We start from the raw sequence: 19,046 nt of genomic DNA, 5'->3' as shown, positions 1-19,046 counted from the left end.
GGCCCCTGGGTAACCTCCTCCCTCTCCATATATAAGGCTGCAGTGCGCCCAGGGCACTCACCTGGCAGCGTCCACACCATGAAGACCATCATCGCGGCAGGATGAACCCCTGGGGCTGGCAGATGTGGGTGTAAGCAGGGTCACAGATAGTGGAGATGACAGGGGATAGGAGGGTGGCAGATTATGGGAGTTAGCTGGGGGTGGCAGAGGGAGGGTGGCAGATTATGGGAGCTAGCTGGGGGTGGCAGAGGGAGGGTGGCAGATTATGGCAAGGGGTGGTAGATAGTGGGGTGACTGGCAAGGGATGGCAGATAGTGAAGGTGGATAGTGGGGTGCCAGGGGATAGATGGTGGGTGGCAAATAATGGTGTTTAGCTGGTGGTTGCAGTTAGTGAGGGTGCAGCCCCTGGCCCTTAGTACCCGGCACAGGGGGGCCCTGAGGTGGCACCGCTTATTGCTAGACTGCAATTAAGCAGTTAAGTGCTTTGGTAATGAATTAATATCCATTAGTGTCTCTAATTAGTGATTAGGACACATGGTTTAAATCCCTCTTTATACTGATTAATTGATGAGCGTTTAATTCTGTCCTGTTTTCAGCAGTATGTTACTGTCTTCTCTGCATCTAGATCTTTCCACTGCCTGTACCCCAACCTTATACCCTCCCCTCCCCTTCCCCACCCAGACAGTCAGGGCATAATAATCCCTGGGATGCAGTGCTCTGACCCTCACCAGACCCGGCCGCCAGTTGTACACTAAGCCTTGGAGAGTGATAAAGTACCAACCAATCGGCTCCTAACTGTCATGTTACAGGCAGTGTTTGAAAAATGACAGTTGGGAGCTGATTGGTTGGTACTTTATCTCTCTCCAAGGCTTAGTGCACATCTCCCACTGACAGTTACACTATCCGCAGAATCAGAAGCCACCCAGCCGCACCCAATGACGTCTCATCGCTGGCAGAGTGATGCCTCTCCGTACACACAATGCGGGAGCTAGAGCTCCGAACCTCAGAGACTGAGCCGGGCGCACCCCTAGTGACACACATCGCAGCGGGCGTCCCACTCCGCCACAGGGCATCCTGCGCGCTCATCACGACCCTGGGTGTGGGAACAATGGATACATGGGGTTATGGAATAATAGTTGTAGCTGCTGGTGGTGGTGGGGAAGGTGCAGCGGCTACTGTACGGCAGCACTATTATCAGACACTAAGGGGGTGATTCAATTCTGTGAGAGGTAAAAAACCTTGCGCCCAATTTTGGAATATCACAGGTAAGCGCGCTCCCGATACCCACGGTGAAAAAAAAAAAAAGTGATTGTGGGGTTTTCAGCTCTAAAAACCCAGCAGAGCATAAAAAGAAATAATTAAAAGAAAAACCTGACCGGGGGTCTCAGGTCGTCTCCACGGCTCCCGGTGTCCTGCCCTCCATTCTATAGAAATCACTGCACCCCATTTCTGGTCCCCTAAGTCAGTACCAAAATCCCGCAGCTGCCGGAAAAACTCTGCACTGCGAGTTTTATTTACATTTCACACCCGCAATTGGATTCCCCCCTAATAATAAGACATCAGCCATGTTGGAGACTGGCGTCTATGCAGCTACTGGGGACGCGGTATTGATGGAATGAGGACCATTAGCAATTAGTAACAGTAATCATAGTGTACTCACCAACACACTGACTGTTCTCATCCATCTGGTAGCCAAAGCGACAGATGATAGGCCTGACTGGGGAGGGGAAGTTTGACGCAGTAAGTGGTGTCGACAGTGGTGAGGCGGCTGGGAGGAAGGGGTTTCGGTACGGGGTCCTGTACAACGTGTTGGTCCGGGGAATGCAGAGGTAGCCCCCATTCTGGTTCACACACATCATGTCTCCTCGGCAAGCATCTGCGATGGTCCGACATTCATCTATGTCTGCAGACATGATACGGCAACAGATCAATGTATTGCATGCTTGCACTTAATTAACTATTTCTTATTTACTGTTCTCAGGAGTGGTCTGATAAGTTGACAGCTTGATATAGTTAGGCTATCGGGGGCAGCAAATTGTAAGGAAACATACTTAAAGGCAGTGGCGGCTCCAGAGGCGGGGCTGCAGCGGAGTCCAAAATTCAATGGAACCACACCAACTGCCAGTCAGCATGTTTGGCAGGGTTTGGGTTTTGGGGTGGCAGTTGGTGTGGTTTCCTTATATGAATTTTGGACAGCGCTGGAGCCCCGCCTCTGGAGCAGCCACTTTCCAATTAGTTCCCCCCATGAACGATTAAGGTGGGGTGGCTGGCTGGGCCCCTACGATTGCCACCAGTTCCCACTTGCTAGGACATCCTGAGACTGCCGGGGCAGGTACAAAGCTAAGAACAGGAGGTGAGAGTATGAATGTGGGGCTGACAATAAAGGAGCACAGGCATCTTTACAAATAACTCTCCAGAAATCCATTTCAAGGCTTTAGCTTTTTAATACTATGGAGCAGCTCCTCCGGAGTAGTGGAAGCTATTAGCATGTCAGCATGGAGGGACAACATTTTTGGGGGGAGATGTGTGTTCTCAAAAAAACTTTTTACTGAGAATGATCTAACAGGGGTTGAGAATAAAGACCCTCATGAAAGGAACAAATGGGACTATGTAGCAGGAATGGGATGGATGAAGGAATACTGTGACTATGTAGCAGGAATGGGATGGATGGAGGAATACTGTGGCTATGTAGCAGGAATGGGATGGATGGAGGAATACTGTGGCTATGTAGCAGGAATGGGATGGATGGAGGAATACTGTGAGACTATGTAGCAGGAATGGGATGGATGGAGGAATACTGTGGCTATGTAGCAGGAATGGGATGGATGAAGGAATTCTGTGACTATGTAGCAGGAATGGGATGGATGAGGGAATACTGTGGCTATGTAGCAGGAATGGGATGGATGAAGGAATACTGTGACTATGTAGCAGGAATGGGATGGATGGAGGAATACTGTGGCTATGTAGCAGGAATGGGATGGATGAAGGAATACTGTGGCTATGTAGCAGGAATGGGATGGATGAAGGAATACTGTGGCTATGTTGCAGGAATGGGGTGGATGAAGGAATACTGTGACTATGTAGCAGGAATGGGATGGATGGAGGAATACTGTGGCTATGTAGCAGGAATGGGATGGATGAAGGAATACTGTGACTATGTAGCAGTAATGGGATGGATGGAGGAATACTGTGACTATGTAGCAGGAATGGGATGGATGGAGGAATACTGTGGCTATGTAGCAGGATAAAAAGTAGATGCTCCGATTTATTGCCATGTTTGTAGAGTTGACAATTCTTTCTAAAGGTCTGTCACTTACACCATGGAAATGGAACATAGCCTTCTGGTAAGATTCCCTAGGAATGGACATGGGGTTAGACGTAAATGCTAAGGTCATGTCTGTCTGCGCCTGTTGGTAAAATATGGAACAATCTCTCTTATGTTTAGAGACATACGCAATAATTTCACCTCTAAGGACGGACTTAGCCGTTACCAGTAGAAGGGGGTCGGCCACGTGTTCCATGTTATTAAATTCATATTTACACCTCTAACATCTTACTGAAGTTCAAAGAGTTAGAAAGGTAGGAATGGAAGGAAATCTCCATTATATGTAATTGGGGCAACAGAAACTCATACTAGGGCATGGTCCGAGAGACCAATCGGTTCTACAACCCTTAATAGAAGGCTATCAGACAACAATAAATAATTAATATGAGACAAAGATGCGTGAGCAGCTGATAAAGTAAAATCCCTATCAGTAGGGTGAATGACTCTCCAAACATCCGCCAGCTGCAGCTCAGATGCACGGCTAGGGTTACCAAAAGAGGGGAGAAAACGTCTGTGGCGAGGGCGATGTTTCCTATCCATATAGTGGAGGCTGTTAAATTAATGTTGCCCCGTCAACAATTAAAAAGTCAATAAAAGGGCTTAATATACCGAGAATAGACTGAAAAAATGTATGAGAATACACATAGGTTGCAAAGGACATATTTACCCCCAGTATAGTAACTTCAGAAACAGTAAGAGACAAATAAACATACGGAGGTATCCTATGATGCTAAGTTTTTGAACTTCAGGTTCTAACATGTGGGTTTGCTGCAGCATCACAACATCCATCCCCAATTCACAAACATATGTAAATAACTTTTTTATTTTGATCAAAACAATTTACATCAAAAAACCATAACAATACAAGCAACCCTAACAGTGATACAGCAGTGGTGAGAAGTTTGTGTAAAGGATCACCCCTCAGCGGAGGAGAAGACTGCCCACCATAACTGGACAAGCGAGAGCAACCCAAACAGTGACATAGCAGTGGTGAGAAGATCGTGTAAAGGTGTCCCCTCAGGGGAGGAGGAGGAGACGGCCCACCACGACTGGACACGCAACCAGTGATATAGCAGTGGTGAGAAGATCATGTAAATGTGTCCCCTCAGGGAGAAGACGGCCCACCATGACTGGACAAGAGGAACCCAAACAGTGATATAGCAGTGATGAGAAAATAGTGTAAAGGTGTCCCCTCAGGGGAGGAGGAGGAGACAGCCCACCATAACTGGACAAGTAAGAGGAACCCAAACAGTGATATAGCAGTGGTGAGAAGATCGTGTAAAGGTGTCCCCTCAGGGAAGGAGAAGATGGGCCACCATAACTGGACAAGCGAGAGGAACCCAAACAGTGATACAGCAGTGGTGAGAAGATCGTGTAAAGGTGTCCCCTCAGGGGAGGAGGAGAAGACGGGCCACCATAACTGGACAAGCGAGAGGAACCCAAACAGTGATATAGCAGTGGTGAGAAGATCGTGTAAAGGTGTCCCCTCAGCAGAGGAGGAGAAGACGGCCCACCATAACTGGACAAGCGAGAGGAACCCAAACAGTGATATAGCAGTGGTGAGAAGATCGTGTAAAGGTGTCCCCTCAGGGGAGGAGGAGGAGACGGCCCACCATGACTGGACACGCAACCAGTGATATAGCAGTGGTGAGAAGATCGTGTAGAGGTGTCCCCTCAGGGAGGGAGGAGGAGACAGCCCACCATAACTGGACAAGTAAGAGGAAGCCAAACAGTGATATATTAGTGGTGAGAAGATCGTGTAAAGGTGTCCCCTCAGGGGAGGAGGAGACAGCCCACCATAACTGGACAAGCAAGAGCAACCCAAACAGTGATATAGCAGTGGTGAGAAGATCGTGTAAAGGTGTCCCCTCAGGGGAGGAGGAGGAGGAGACAGCCCACCATAACTGCACAAGTGAGATCAACCCAAACAGTGATATAGCAGTGGTGAGAAGATCGTGTAAAGGTGTCCCCTCAGGGGAGGAGGAGGAGACGGCCCACCATAACTGGACACGCAACCAGTGAAATAGCAGTGGTGAGAAGATCATGTAAAGGTGCCCCCTCAGGGGATGAGGAGGAGACAGCCCACCATAACTGGACAAGAGGAACGCAAACAGTGATATAGCAGTGGTGAGAAGATCGTGTAAAGTTGTCCCCTCAGGGGAGGAGGAGACAGCCCACCATAACTGGACAAGCGAGAGCAACCCAAACAGTGATATAGCAGTGGTGAGAAGATCGTGTAAAGGTGTCCCCTCAGGGGAGGAGGAGGAGGTGGAGGAGGAGGACAGCCCACCATAACTGGACAAGTGAGATCAACCCAAACAATGATATAGCAGTGGTGAGAAGATCGTGTAAAGGTGTCCCCGCAGGGGAGGAGGAGGAGACGGCCCACCATGACTGGACACGCAACCAGTGATATAGCAGTGGTGAGAAGATCGTGTAAAGGTGTCCCCTCAGCAGAGGAGGAGAAGACGGCCCACCATAACTGGACAAGCGAGAGGAACCCAAACAGTGATATAGCAGTGGTGAGAAGATCGTGTAAAGGTGTCCCCTCAGGGGAGGAGGAGGAGACAGCCCACCATAACTGGACAAGTAAGAGCAACCCAAACAGTAATACAGCAGTGGTGAGAAGATCGTGTAAAGGTGTCCCCTGAGCGAAGGCGGTGAAGACGGCCCACCATAACTGGACAAGTAAAAGGAAGCCAAACAGTGATATAGCAGTGGTGAGAAGATCGTGTAAAGGTGTCCCCTCAGGGGAGGAGGAGGAGACGGCCCACCATGACTGGACACGCAACCAGTGATATAGCAGTGGCGAGAAGATCGTGTAAAGGTGTCCCCTCAGGGAGGGAGGAGGACAGCCCACCATAACTGGACAAGTAAGAGGAAGCCAAACAGTGATATATTAGTGGTGAGAAGATCGTGTAAAGGTGTCCCCTCAGGGGAGGAGGAGACAGCCCACCATAACTGTACAAGCAAGAGCAACCCAAACAGTGATATAGCAGTGGTGAGAAGATCGTGTAAAGGTGTCCCCTCAGGGGAGGAGGAGGAGGAGGAGACAGCCCACCATAACTGCACAAGTGAGATCAACCCAAACAGTGATATAGCAGTGGTGAGAAGATCGTGTAAAGGTGTCCCCTCAGGGGAGGAGGAGGAGACGGCCCACCATAACTGGACACGCAACCAGTGAAATAGCAGTGGTGAGAAGATCGTGTAAAGGTGCCCCCTCAGGGGATGAGGAGGAGACAGCCCACCATAACTGGACAAGAGGAACCCAAACAGTGATATAGCAGTGGTGAGAAGATCGTGTAAAGTTGTCCCCTCAGGGGAGGAGGAGACAGCCCACCATAACTGGACAAGCGAGAGCAACCCAAACAGTGATATAGCAGTGGTGAGAAGATCGTGTAAAGGTGTCCCCTCAGGGGAGGAGGAGGAGGAGGAGGAGACAGCCCACCATAACTGGACAAGTGAGATCAACCCAAACAATGATATAGCAGTGGTGAGAAGATCGTGTAAAGGTGTCCCCTCAGGGGAGGAGGAGGAGACGGCCCACCATGACTGGACACGCAACCAGTGATATAGCAGTGGTGAGAAGATTGTGTAAAGGTGTCCCCTCAGGGGAGGAGGGGAAGACGGCCCACCATAACTGGACAAGTAAGAGGAACCCAAACAGTGATATAGCAGTGGTGAGAAGATCATGTAAAGGTGTCCCCTCAGGGGAGGAGGAGGAGACAGTCCACCATAACTGGACACGCAACCAGTGATATAGCAGTGGTGAGAAGATCGTGTAAAGGTGTCCCCTCAGGGAGGGAGGAGGAGACGGCCCACCATAACTGGACACGTAAGAGGAAGCCAAACAGTGATATAGCAGTGGTGAGAAGATCGTGTAAAGGTGTCCCCTCAGGGGAAGAGGAGGAGACGGCCCACCATGACTGGACACGCAATCAGTGATATAGCAGTGGTGAGAAGATCGTGTAAAGGTGTCCCCTCAGGGGAGGAGGAGGCAGCCCACCATAACTGGACAAGTAAGAGCAACCCAAACAGTGATATAGCAGTGGTGAGAAGATCGTGTAAAGGTGTCCCCTCAGGGGAGGAGGAGGAGGAGGAGACAGCCCAGCATAACTGGACAAATGAGAGCAACCCAAACAGTGATATAGCAGTGGTGAGAAGATCGTGTAAAGGTGTCCCCTCAGGGGAAGAGGAGGAGACGGCCCACCATGACTGGACACGCAATCAGTGATATAGCAGTGGTGAGAAGATCGTGTAAAGGTGTCCCCTCAGGGGAGGAGGAGGCAGCCCACCATAACTGGACAAGTAAGAGCAACCCAAACAGTGATATAGCAGTGGTGAGAAGATCGTGTAAAGGTGTCCCCTCAGGGGAGGAGGAGGAGGCGGAGACAGCCCAGCATAACTGGACAATTGAGAGCAACCCAAACAGTGATATAGCAGTGGTGAGAAGATCGTGTAAAGGTGTCCCCTCAGGGGAGGAGGAGGAGGAGGAGACAGCCCAGCATAACTGGACAAATGAGAGCAACCCAAACAGTGATATAGCAGTGGTGAGAAGATCGTGTAAAGGTGTCCCCTCAGGGGAAGAGGAGGAGACGGCCCACCATGACTGGACACGCAATCAGTGATATAGCAGTGGTGAGAAGATCGTGCAAAGGTGTCCCCTGAGCGAAGGCGGAGAAGACGGCCCACCATAACTGGACAAGTAAGAGGAAGCCAAACAGTGATATAGCAGTGGTGAGAAGATTGTGTAAAGGTGTCCCCTCAGGGGGGGAGGAGGAGAAGCTGGCACAGTGTGCACAGCTTTGGAGGAGGCAGCTGCTGCGGCCACAGGAGAGCAGTGTTAGGCTGTGGCCATCTCCTGCAGTGCCGGAACCTGCATTATTTTATATGCAGACTCAGCCCCAGTGGGTAATTGGCTCTAGACAGAAAGTAAAAGACTTGCTGACTAGTAAGGGAACCGCAGCTCCACCTTGCGACTGACAAAGGTCACTGCCAGCTGTTGAGTTCATCCTGTGGATGGGTCCCAGTGGAAGCTGAAACATGCAGTCTCATAAGAGTTGTTAGCAAAAATCTATACAAAAATGAAGTAGTGATGATTTTTTTTTTCTTTAAGTCTATTCAATTTTGTACAACCCCTGCTCGTTGGGCACATACCACTCTGTACTCTCCATCAGTGGGGCTCCAACCCCGGCCGCCATCACCAGAGCGCATCTACGATGATCAGCAGGGAGAGGATGGTTGTGCCTAACTGGCAGGGGTTCCTACAAGAGGGAGTTTCAGTAAAAAGATACGTAATGAAACGGAACGTTAAAGAATTTTTAAAGCTTTGATTGGATTCCAAACATTATACAGTCGCAGACACAGAATCTCAGTGCCATTAACGCTGTGTAATAATAAGGGCTCTGCAGACTGATGGGCACCCATGTCCCCCATGTTTACAGTCATGATAACAGTCATTTGGAACTGGGAAACAACTAATGGCTGATGATTAGCAAGGCTGCCTCACAGCACTGAGGTCTTTGCTTCGATCCCCACTACGGTCCTGTGTGGAGTTTGTATGTTCTCCCTCTGTGCGCGTGGGTTTCCTCCGGGTTCTCCGGCTTACTTCCACCCATCCAAACACACATACTGGTAGGGCAATTGGATTCTGGCCAAAAACTAACCCTACTGTGTATGTGTGTGCATATGTGGTAGGGAATATAGATTGTAAGCTCCACTGGGTCAGGAACGGTAGTGCTGTGGAATATGTTTGTACAACATAAATAACTTAATAAATAAAATTAAACATGTTAAAAATATTTCCCCTTCTAGTGATTCAAAAACATGTACTTGGCGTCCTATATCTCATTTTTATGGTGGCCAGATGTTTCTAAACTTAAGTTGCTTTAAAGTAAGTAAAACTCTTGTTTTTGGGTTGCTGGTGCGGTTGTCATTAGTGACACGTTCCTCCTTGGATTCCGGCTGCAAGGTGACAGTTGTGAGTCTATGTCACATCGCTACATTCAGGCCATATAGAGCGTCACAGAATAAACACTGTGACTCCCTACTGATAGTACCTACCCCTCACTCCCTGTAACCCTGTCCTGCTGATGCCCCTCTCCCTATTACAAGCCTTAGAGTGGCCTAAGACTAAGGGTCTCATTCAGAGCCACTCGTAAGCGGCTGCTCGTTCGTTCCGAGCGATGTTCGCACATCTGCGCATGCGCGAACCAGTCAGTGCGGCCAGAAATCGTGTGCTCGCAATATAGCGAGTGCCTGCTATTTTGAGTGACAGGAGGAGGCGTTTGTGGGTGGTAACAGGGGAAGGTGCTTGAAAACGGGGAGTGGTGATCCGAACGCAGGCGTGCTTAAAGGTCAAAACGGGCGTTTTAAGGGTGTGCATAATTAAGAAAGCAGCGTCATCGACCACGTCAGTTGGGTGTCTTTTAGCCAGAACTGCTCGCAATATAGCGGTAGGAAAAACCAACCACAAGAATAGCGAGCAGTTCATACGCTGTTCGATGTACTCGATTAATCTAATAAATAGCGGACATGACGTAGGATGCGAGTGGCCAGGGGGCGCTTTGTACAAAAAAACGTCCGCATGTTTTGTTTGCTCGTTCAGACATGGAGGCGTCAACAGACCGCAAAGAGCGAACGGTTAATTTAAATAGCCACCCCTTTTTCTGAACGAGCGAGCGCAAATAGCGTCCGGCTCTGAATCAGGCCCTAAGTCAGCTGAAATGTCTGCAGAGTATAAGACTGGCTGGAATAACACGGTGATGGGCTGGCAGGCTGCCGCCTCCTTGCGTCTTACCTAAACACTCTCCAGTAGTTCGGTCCATCTGGAAGCCATTACTGCATTGCTGCTGGTGTATAGTAAAAACACAAAGATAAACCATTACAATAAAACCAGTGCTATCCTCAGGGGTGGGGTTGTTGGGGGTCACAGGAAAACTACATTTTATGTAATCTTAGGCAACAGAATCTTCTCACTGATAACAATATACTTCTCCAGAGTATTAGTACATATGTACTATCTGTACAGTATTTCCTGAATGATTAGGGAAGTGCAGCCCCTGTTTATCCTCATTTTACACCAGAAAACCATATACAGATATTAGTAGTAATGTTTGGGGAAACAATGTGATGCTTTATTTCACTTTCCTTATGGATCGAAATGACTCTTTGTTCCCCTATGATATAAGAGAAAGAAATAGAGAAATAATGTGTAATGTTCATTAATATCCCCCCATAGGGGACAAGGACATATTTATCACAGTCTCAGATGCAGATGGGATGTGATAATGTCGCCCAAATTCGCAATGCGATATTTGAATACATTGCAAGGATCATACATCGCATGCAGGAACAGAGCGTGCAGGAAATCTCTGTCCCTGTGAATCTCTCACTTGCTCTTACCTCAGTGATCGGTGGGTGTGGAATAACAGATATACAGTAAAAAGGTTGACAGTGTCTAGATAGACACCAGCCTGTCAATAGGTCGACTGGGACAAAAGGACGACACGCTAAAGGTCGACATGTAAGAAGGTCGACAGATACAAATGGTCGGGGTCAAACAGTCGACACAAAATGGTCAACACATGCTTTTTTTTTTTTTACAGCCCTAATCTTCACCCTAACCCTCCCCTTGGTGCCGAACCCTAACCCTCCCTCCTGGTGCCTAACCTTCCCTCCTGGTGCGGAACCCTAACCGTCCCTCCTAGTGCCTAACCCTCCCTCTTGGTGCCGAACCCTAACCGTCCCTCCTAGTGCCTAACCTTCCGTCCTGGTGCCGAACCCTAACCGTCCCTCCTGGTGCCTAACCCTCCCTCCTGGTGCCTAACCCTAACCGTCCCTCCTGGTGCCTAACCCTAACCGTCCCTCCTAGTGCCTAACCCTCCCTCCTGGTGCCTAACCCTCCCTGCTGGTGCCGAAACCTAACCGTCCCTCCTAGTGCCTAATCCTCCCTCCTGGTGCTGAACCCTAACCCTCCCTCCTGGTGCCTAACCTTCCCTCCTGGTGCCGAACCCTAACCGCCCCTCCTGGTGCCTAACCCTAACCCTCCCTCCTGGTGCCTAACACTAACCATCCCTCCTAGTGCCTAACCCTCCCTCCTGGTGCCGAACCCTAACTCTCCCTCCTGGTGCCTAAACCTAACTGTCCCTTCTAGTGCCTAACCCTCTGGTAAGTGCCTAACCCTATTCCTCCCTCCTGGTGCCCAACCCGAACTGTCGGGGTAAGTTCCTAAACCTAACCCTCCCTCCTGGTGCCGAACCCTAACCGTCCCTCCTAGTGCCTAACCCTCCCTCCTGGTGCCTAACCTTCCCTCCTGGTGCGGAAGCCTAACCGTCCCTCCTAGTGCCTAACCCTAACCCTCCCTCTTGGTGCCGAACCCTAACCGTCCCTCCTAGTGCCTAACCTTCCGTCCTGGTGCCGAACCCTAACCGTCCCTCCTAGTGCCTAACCCTAACCGTCCCTCCTAGTGCCTAACCCTCCCTGCTGGTGCCGGAACCTAACCATCCCTCCTAGTGCCTAATCCCCCTCCTGGTGCTGAACCATAACCCTCCCTCCTGGTGCCTAACCTTCCCTCCTGGTGCCGAACCCTAACCACTCCTCCTGGTGCCTAACCCTCCCTCCTGGTGCCTAACCCTAACCCTCCCTCCTGGTGCTGAACACTAACCGTCCCTCCTAGTGCCTAACCCTCCCTCCTGGTGCCGAACCCTAACTCTCCCTCCTGGTGCCTAACCCTAACTGTCCCTTCTAGTGCCTAACCCTCTGGTAAGTGCCTAACCCTATCCCTCCCTCCTGGTGCCCAACCCGAACTGTCGGGGTAAGTTCCTAAACCTAACCCTCCCTCCTGGTGCCTAACCCTACCCCCTAAACCTAATGCTAACCAAGAAAAAAAAATCATGTGTCGTCCATTTTTCTGTCTACCTTTTGACCCTGTCGACATTTGTACCTGTCAACCTTCTTACATGTCAAGCTTTAGTGTGTCAACCTTTTGTCCCAGTCGACCTATTGCCTGTCTAACATCTGGTGTCTATCAAGACATTGTCAACCTTTTTACTGTCTATCTATAGTCCAGAACCCGTGACGGGTAATCCGGTGATCTCCTTTGTGACTCCGGTAATCTGATCGTCGGGCTCTTGCTCTGTGACTCCGGTAATCTGATTGTCGGGCTCTTGCTCTGTGACTCCTGTAATCTGATCACCGGGCTCCTGCTCTGTGACTCCTGTAATCTGATCGCCGGGCTCCTGCTCTGTGACTCCTGTAATCTGATCGCCGGGCTCCTGCTCTGTGACTCCGGTAATCTGATCGCCGGGCTCCTGCTCTGTGACTCCTGTAATCTGATCGCTGGGCTCCTGCTCTGTGACTCCTGTAATCTGATCGCCGGCTCCTGCTCTGTGACTCCTGTAATCTGATCGCTGGGCTCCTGCTCTGTGACTCCTGTAATCTGATCGCCGGGCTCCTGCTCTGTGACTTCTGTAATCTGATCGCCGGGCTCCTGCTCGGTGAATCCGGTAATCTGAACGCTGGGCTCCTGCTCTGTGACTCCGGTAATCTGATCGCCGGGCTCCTGCTCTGTGACTCCGGTAATATGATCGCTGGGCTCCTGCTCTGTGACTCCTGTAATCTGATCGCCGGGCTCCTGCTCTGTGACTCCGGTCATCTGATCGCCGGGCTCCTGCTCTGTGACTCCGGTCATCTGATCGCCGGGCTCCTGCTCTGTGGCCCCTGTCATCTGATCGCCGGGCTCCTGCTCTGTGGCCCCGGTCATCTGATCGCCGGGCTCCTGCTCTGTGGCCCCGGTCATCTGATCGCCGGGCTCCTGCTCTGTGGCCCCGGTCATCTGATCGCCGGGCTCCTGCTCTGTGACTCCGGTCATCTGATCGCCGGGCTCCTGCTCTGTGGCCCCTGTCATCTGATCGCCGGGCTCCTGCTCTGTGGCCCCTGTCATCTGATCGCCGGGCTCCTGCTCTGTGGCCCCTGTCATCTGATGTGTGCTGTAACTGAGATGTCTGTGTACAGCACAAGTCTGATGATCTGTCAGAGCAGGAGTCGGTGAAACGGGGGAAAAGCCCTAATAACGCCATCTCCAGATCACGTTATTATCACTGGCCTCCCCCCATTTTTATTTTACAATTCAACTTTAGTAAATCTGAGCAGATCGTATTTCCCATTACAAGTATGGGAAATGCGATCTGCTTACTACAAAAATCCAATAATTAGGGCTTGCCCTTTACTACATTAGGTGATACTAAAATAATGTGCCATGGGTGTGAAAACATCTGTTTTCACAGTATTTTAGTAAAATAATATTGAGAAATATGCCCCAAGGTGCTTAGTATGAGTGACTATTCGGGGGCAGGCGATTCCCCGTCAGATGATATCCTCACGTGTAAAATTCTTGGTATTGAGCACCAGATTGGATGTTATCCCTCATTCTGGGTGTCTTGTTTCCCCGAATATAGTGTAGAGAGCTACAAAGGTTCAAAACGCGTTAACTGCAGGAACTAGAGGACTAAACGCCACCAGAAGGAAGCGGAGGAAGACGTCTGGACCTCCATCTCCCCCCAGGCTCATTACATCAAACTTCTGGTAGGAGGCTGCACTCAGTGTCCTATTTTATGTTTTATTTATTCAAAGTTATCCAAGAGTGCAATAAAACTTGTAATCTGTAAATGCTATTACACTATTGCTGCTATCTTTCAATTTTATATACAGTACATTGGGGGAAACGAGGCGGCAGACAGCCAGAAGGGATAACTTCCAATATGGTGCCTAACGCTTATTACCAGAATTATACAGGTGAGGATATCATCAGACGGGAAGAGTTAGCTACCTGCCCCCTCATATTACACACCTTGTCCCCCTATGGATTATACAGGTAAGGATATCATCAGACGGGGAGAGTTACTTACCTGCCCCCTCATATTACACACCTTGTGCCCTGTGTATTATACATGTAAGGATATCATCAGACGGGGAGAGTTACTTACCTGCCCCCTCATATTACACACCTTGTCCCCCTATGGATTATACAGGTAAGGATATCATCAGACGGGGAGAGTTAAGTTACCTGTCCCCTCATATTACACACACCTTGTGCCCTATGGAGTTTAATGAATATTACACACTATGGGTCTAATTCGGAGATGGGTGCAAATCCTGTTGTGACCGCATCTTTGTACGCAGCAGTTGTGCAAAAATACTAAAATGTTGCACCCACTGGTATTGTTATGGAGATGCCCATGGCAGCATGGCAGATAGGCAAACATCGGACGCATATCGCTTGATTATCGCTCTTCTGAGTAACTCTGTCATGCAGAATGGCCGACGGAACTAAAACGCCGCTGCCATTTTGACTGCATACGGGATCACAGTCGCAAGCTTTTACACTTGATGCCCACAAACGATCCCTGCCGCTTTGCGAATAAGCCATCTAGCAAGACCATCACAGCACATGTGCCGTGCGGCTCAGACCATGTGCAGGAGAAAAAAGTTGATTATTTCCGTACACATCGGAATAGCGCCCAAATCACGTCATTTGTGCATCTATTTCTGTCTCTACTATATGTGATCTGTGAAAGGAGAACAAGGATCCAGAAGGAAAGTATACTACTTTTTATTTTGAAATAAAGCACCACATAGTATTGTATTAAAGCATGAAGGTGATAAGTACATAGGATGGCGTTTCACCGCAATGTTACACATAATCAAAAGTTTGTTACTAGTTTCTTATTGACCACAGCAGTGTAAGATCAGAGAGCAGAGGCTGATGGGAAATCTGGCTCCTCCCTCTAATTTGCATAAAGTGTCACCAGCATTAGGGGTGGACACAACAAAGGTGATTGACAGAATAAAATAATAATAATCTGAAAATAGCGAATACAATTTCTGGATAACAGATTAGAAAGCCATTTTGGTGTCAGATTGCCGGTAAGGAAACATGGCGCGCAGTATTTCATGCTGCTCCAGCTGCGCTCGCTGGCCCCCGTACACGCCGGTTTGGGAATTGACATTGGATACATGTTTCTCAGATTATCTTAAAACCAAACTCTGCATTTTCCAAACACAAGAGCAGAAGACAGCGGAAGCTCGAGATTCCCTGAGCAGGAGGAGGCAGAAAATGAGAAAGCATGTGGGAAGAATGGGTCTAACAGAGAAAAATACATCGTCTATAACATTTTAAAGTGTTTGTTTTTTTTGCAGCCTTTACAGAGTGACAAATAAAGTTCTGGACACACAGACAACTTTCATTCACAATTACATCTGCGATATGTCCCAGAGAAGAGGGGCGGAGTGATACAGGTGTGCACGATATGTCCCAGAGAAAGAGGGGCGGAGTGATACAGGTGTATGCGATATGTCCTGCCAGAGAAAGAGGGGCGGAGTGATACAGGTGTGCGCGATATGTCCTGCCAGAGAAAGAGGGGCGGAGTGATACAGGTGTGCGCGATATGTCCTGCCAGAGAAAGAGGGGCGGAGTGATACAGGTGTGCGCGATATGTCCTGCCAGAGAAAGAGGGGCGGAGTGATACAGGTGTGCGCGATATGTCCTGCCAGAGAAAGAGGGGCGGAGTGATACAGGTGTGCGCGATATGTCCTGCCAGAGAAAGAGGGGCGGAGTGATACAGGTGTGTGCGATATGTCCTGCCAAAAAAAGAGGGGCGGAGTGATACAGATCTGTGCGATATGTCCTGTCAGAGAAAGAGGGGCAGAGTGATACAGCTGTGTGTGATTTGTCCTGTCAGAGAAAGAGGGGCAGAGTGATACAGCTGTGTGTGATTTGTCCTGTCAGAGAAAGAGGGGTGGAATGAAACACCTCTGTGTGATTTGCCCTGTCACAGGGGCAAGGTTATACAGAGCTGTGATAAAGGGGATGTAGTCCGCATCTCAAACGGTCTAAAAACTGGTGCCGAAATCCCAACAGGTCGGGATCCCGGCACCAGTATCCCGACTGTCGGCATCCGGAAGGGAAGTATTGGGGCGTTAGGGGGAGGTTAGGGTGCGGAGTAAGGGTTAGGCACTAGGAGGAGGATTAGGGCTAGGCACAGGGGAGGGATTGTTAGGATTAGGGTGCAAGGAGGGGGAGGTTAGGGTTAGGCACCAGGGAGGGAGGGTTAGGGTAGGGGTTAGGAAAACACTTAACGTTAGTTCGTATGGGTGTCAGGATGACGCTGTTGGTATTCTGACCAGCGGCATCCCGACAGCCAGGATTTCATACCCAACCCGTGCTAAAGAGATGCAGAGCTGTGATACATAAAGAGATGCAGAGCCGTGATACATAGAGATGCAGAGCCGTGAAACATAAAGAGATGCAGAGCCGTGATACATAAAGAGATGCAGAGCCGTGATACATAAAGAGATGCAGAGCTGTGATACATAAAAAGATGCAGAGCTGTGATATAGAGATGCAGAGCTGTGATACATAAAAAGATGCAGAGCTGTGATACATAAAGAGATGCAGAGCTGTGATACATAAAGAGATGCAGAGCTGTGATACATAAAGAGATGCAGAGCTGTGATACATAAAGAGATGCAGAGCTGTGATACATAAAGAGATGCAGAGCTGTGATACATAAAGAGATGCAGAGCTGTGATACATAAAGAGATGCAGAGCTGCGATACATAAAGAGATGCAGAGCTGCGATACATAAAGAGATGCAGAGCTGCGATACATAAAGAGATGCAGAGCTGCGATACATATAGAGATGCAGAGCTGCGATACATATAGAGATGCAGAGCTGTGATACATATAGAGATGCAGAGCTGTGATACATAAAGAAATGCAGAGCTGTGATACATATAGAGATGCAGAGCTGTGATACATAAAGAGATGCAGAGCTGTGATACATAAAGAGATGCAGGGCTGTGATACATATAGAGATGCAGGGCTGTGATACATAGAGATGCAGAGCTGTGATACATAAAGAGATGCAGAGCTGTGATACATAAAGAGATGCAGAGCTGTGATATAGAGATGCAGGGCTGTGATACATAAAGAGATGCAGGGCTGTGATACATAAAGAGATGCAGAGCTGTGATACATAAAGAGATGCAGAGCTGTGATATAGAGATGCAGAGCTGTGATACATAAAGAGATGCAGAGCTGTGATAAAGAGATGCAGAGCTGTGATACATAAAGAGATGCAGAGCTGTGATACATAGAGATGCAGAGATGTGATTAAGAGATGCAGAGCCGTGATACATAAAGAAATGCAGAGCTGTGATACATAAAGAGATGCAGAGCTGTGATACATAAAGAGATGCAGAGCTGTGATACATAAAGAGATGCAGAGCTGTGATAAAGAGATGCAGAGCCGTGATACATAAAGAGATGCAGAGCAGTGATACATAAAGAGATGCAGAGCTGTGATACATATAGAGATGCAGAGCTGTGATATAGAGATGCAGAGCTGTGATATAGAGATGCAGAGCTGTGATATAGAGATGCAGAGCTGTGATACATATAGAGATGCAGAGCTGTGATACATATAGAGATGCAGAGCTGTGATACATAAAGAGATGCAGAGCTGTGATACATATAGAGATGCAGAGCTGTGATACATAAAGAGATGCAGAGCTGTGATACATAAAGAGATGCAGGGCTGTGATACATAAAGAGATGCAGAGCTGTGATACATAAAGAGATGCAGAGCTGTGATATAGAGATGCAGAGCTGTGATATAGAGATGCAGGGCTGTGATACATAAAGAGATGCAGAGCTGTGATACATAAAGAGATGCAGAGCTGTGATAAAGAGATGCAGAGCTGTGATACATAAAGAGATGCAGAGCTGTGATACATAAAGAGATGCAGGGCTGTGATACATAAAGAGATGCAGAGCTGTGATACATAAAGAGATGCAGAGCCGTGATACATAAAGAGATGCAGAGCCGTGATACATAAAGAGATGCAGAGCTGTGATACATAAAGAGATGCAGAGCTGTGATACATAAAGAGATGCAGAGCTGTGATATAGAGATGCAGAGCCGTGATACATAAAGAGATGCAGAGCCGTGATACATAAAGAGATGCAGAGCCGTGATACATAAAGAGATGCAGAGCCGTGATACATAAAGAGATGCAGAGCTGTGATACATATAGAGATGCAGAGCTGTGATACATATAGAGATGCAGAGCCGTGATACATAAAGAGATGCAGAGCCGTGATACATAAAGAGATGCAGAGCTGTGATACATAAAGAGATGCAGAGCTGTGATACATAAAGAGATGCAGAGCTGTGATACATAAAGAGATGCAGAGCTGTGATACATATAGAGATGCAGAGCCGTGATACATAAAGAGATGCAGAGCCGTGATACATAAAGAGATGCAGAGCCGTGATACATAAAGAGATGCAGAGCTGTGATACATATAGAGATGCAGAGCTGTGATACATATAGAGATGCAGGGCTGTGATACATAAAGAGATGCAGAGCCGTGATACATAAAGAGATGCAGAGCCGTGATACATAAAGAGATGCAGAGCCGTGATACATATAGAGGTGCAGAGCTGTGATATAGAGATGCAGAGCTGTGATACATAAAGAGATGCAGAGCTGTGATACATAAGGAGATGCAGAGCCGTGATACATAAAAAGATGCAGAGCCGTGATACATAAAGAGATGCAGAGCCGTGATACATAAAGAGATGCAGAGCTGTGATACATAAAGAGATGCAGGGCTGTGATAAATATATGGAGAACTGTGATAATAAAGAGATGATAA

General features: G+C 48.6%; 1 protein-coding gene across 2 annotated transcripts in view; it reads right to left on the bottom strand.

Moving 5' to 3' along the window:
- Positions 1-19,046, bottom strand: part of FBLN5 (fibulin 5) — a 125,613-nt gene that overhangs the window by 59,584 nt on the left and 46,983 nt on the right. Inside the window, exons 3-4 of one of the 2 annotated variants that reach the window (XM_088455567.1) lie at positions 10,125-10,176; positions 1,661-1,903 (exon numbers count right to left, since the gene is read on the bottom strand). In XM_088455567.1, the coding sequence (XP_088311693.1) occupies positions 1,661-1,903; positions 10,125-10,176 (295 nt within the window). The remainder of the gene's footprint in view (positions 1-1,660; positions 1,904-10,124; positions 10,177-19,046) is intronic. The other variant, XM_088455568.1, reaches the window with a different exon arrangement.

This window comes from Taudactylus pleione, unplaced genomic scaffold (genome assembly GCF_031769625.1).
Source record: "Taudactylus pleione unplaced genomic scaffold, aTauple2 ptg000660l, whole genome shotgun sequence".
NCBI lineage: Eukaryota > Metazoa > Chordata > Amphibia > Anura > Myobatrachidae > Taudactylus > Taudactylus pleione.
The sequence above is the reverse complement of the archived record's forward strand: the minus strand, read 5'-3'. Positions and strand labels throughout refer to the sequence as shown.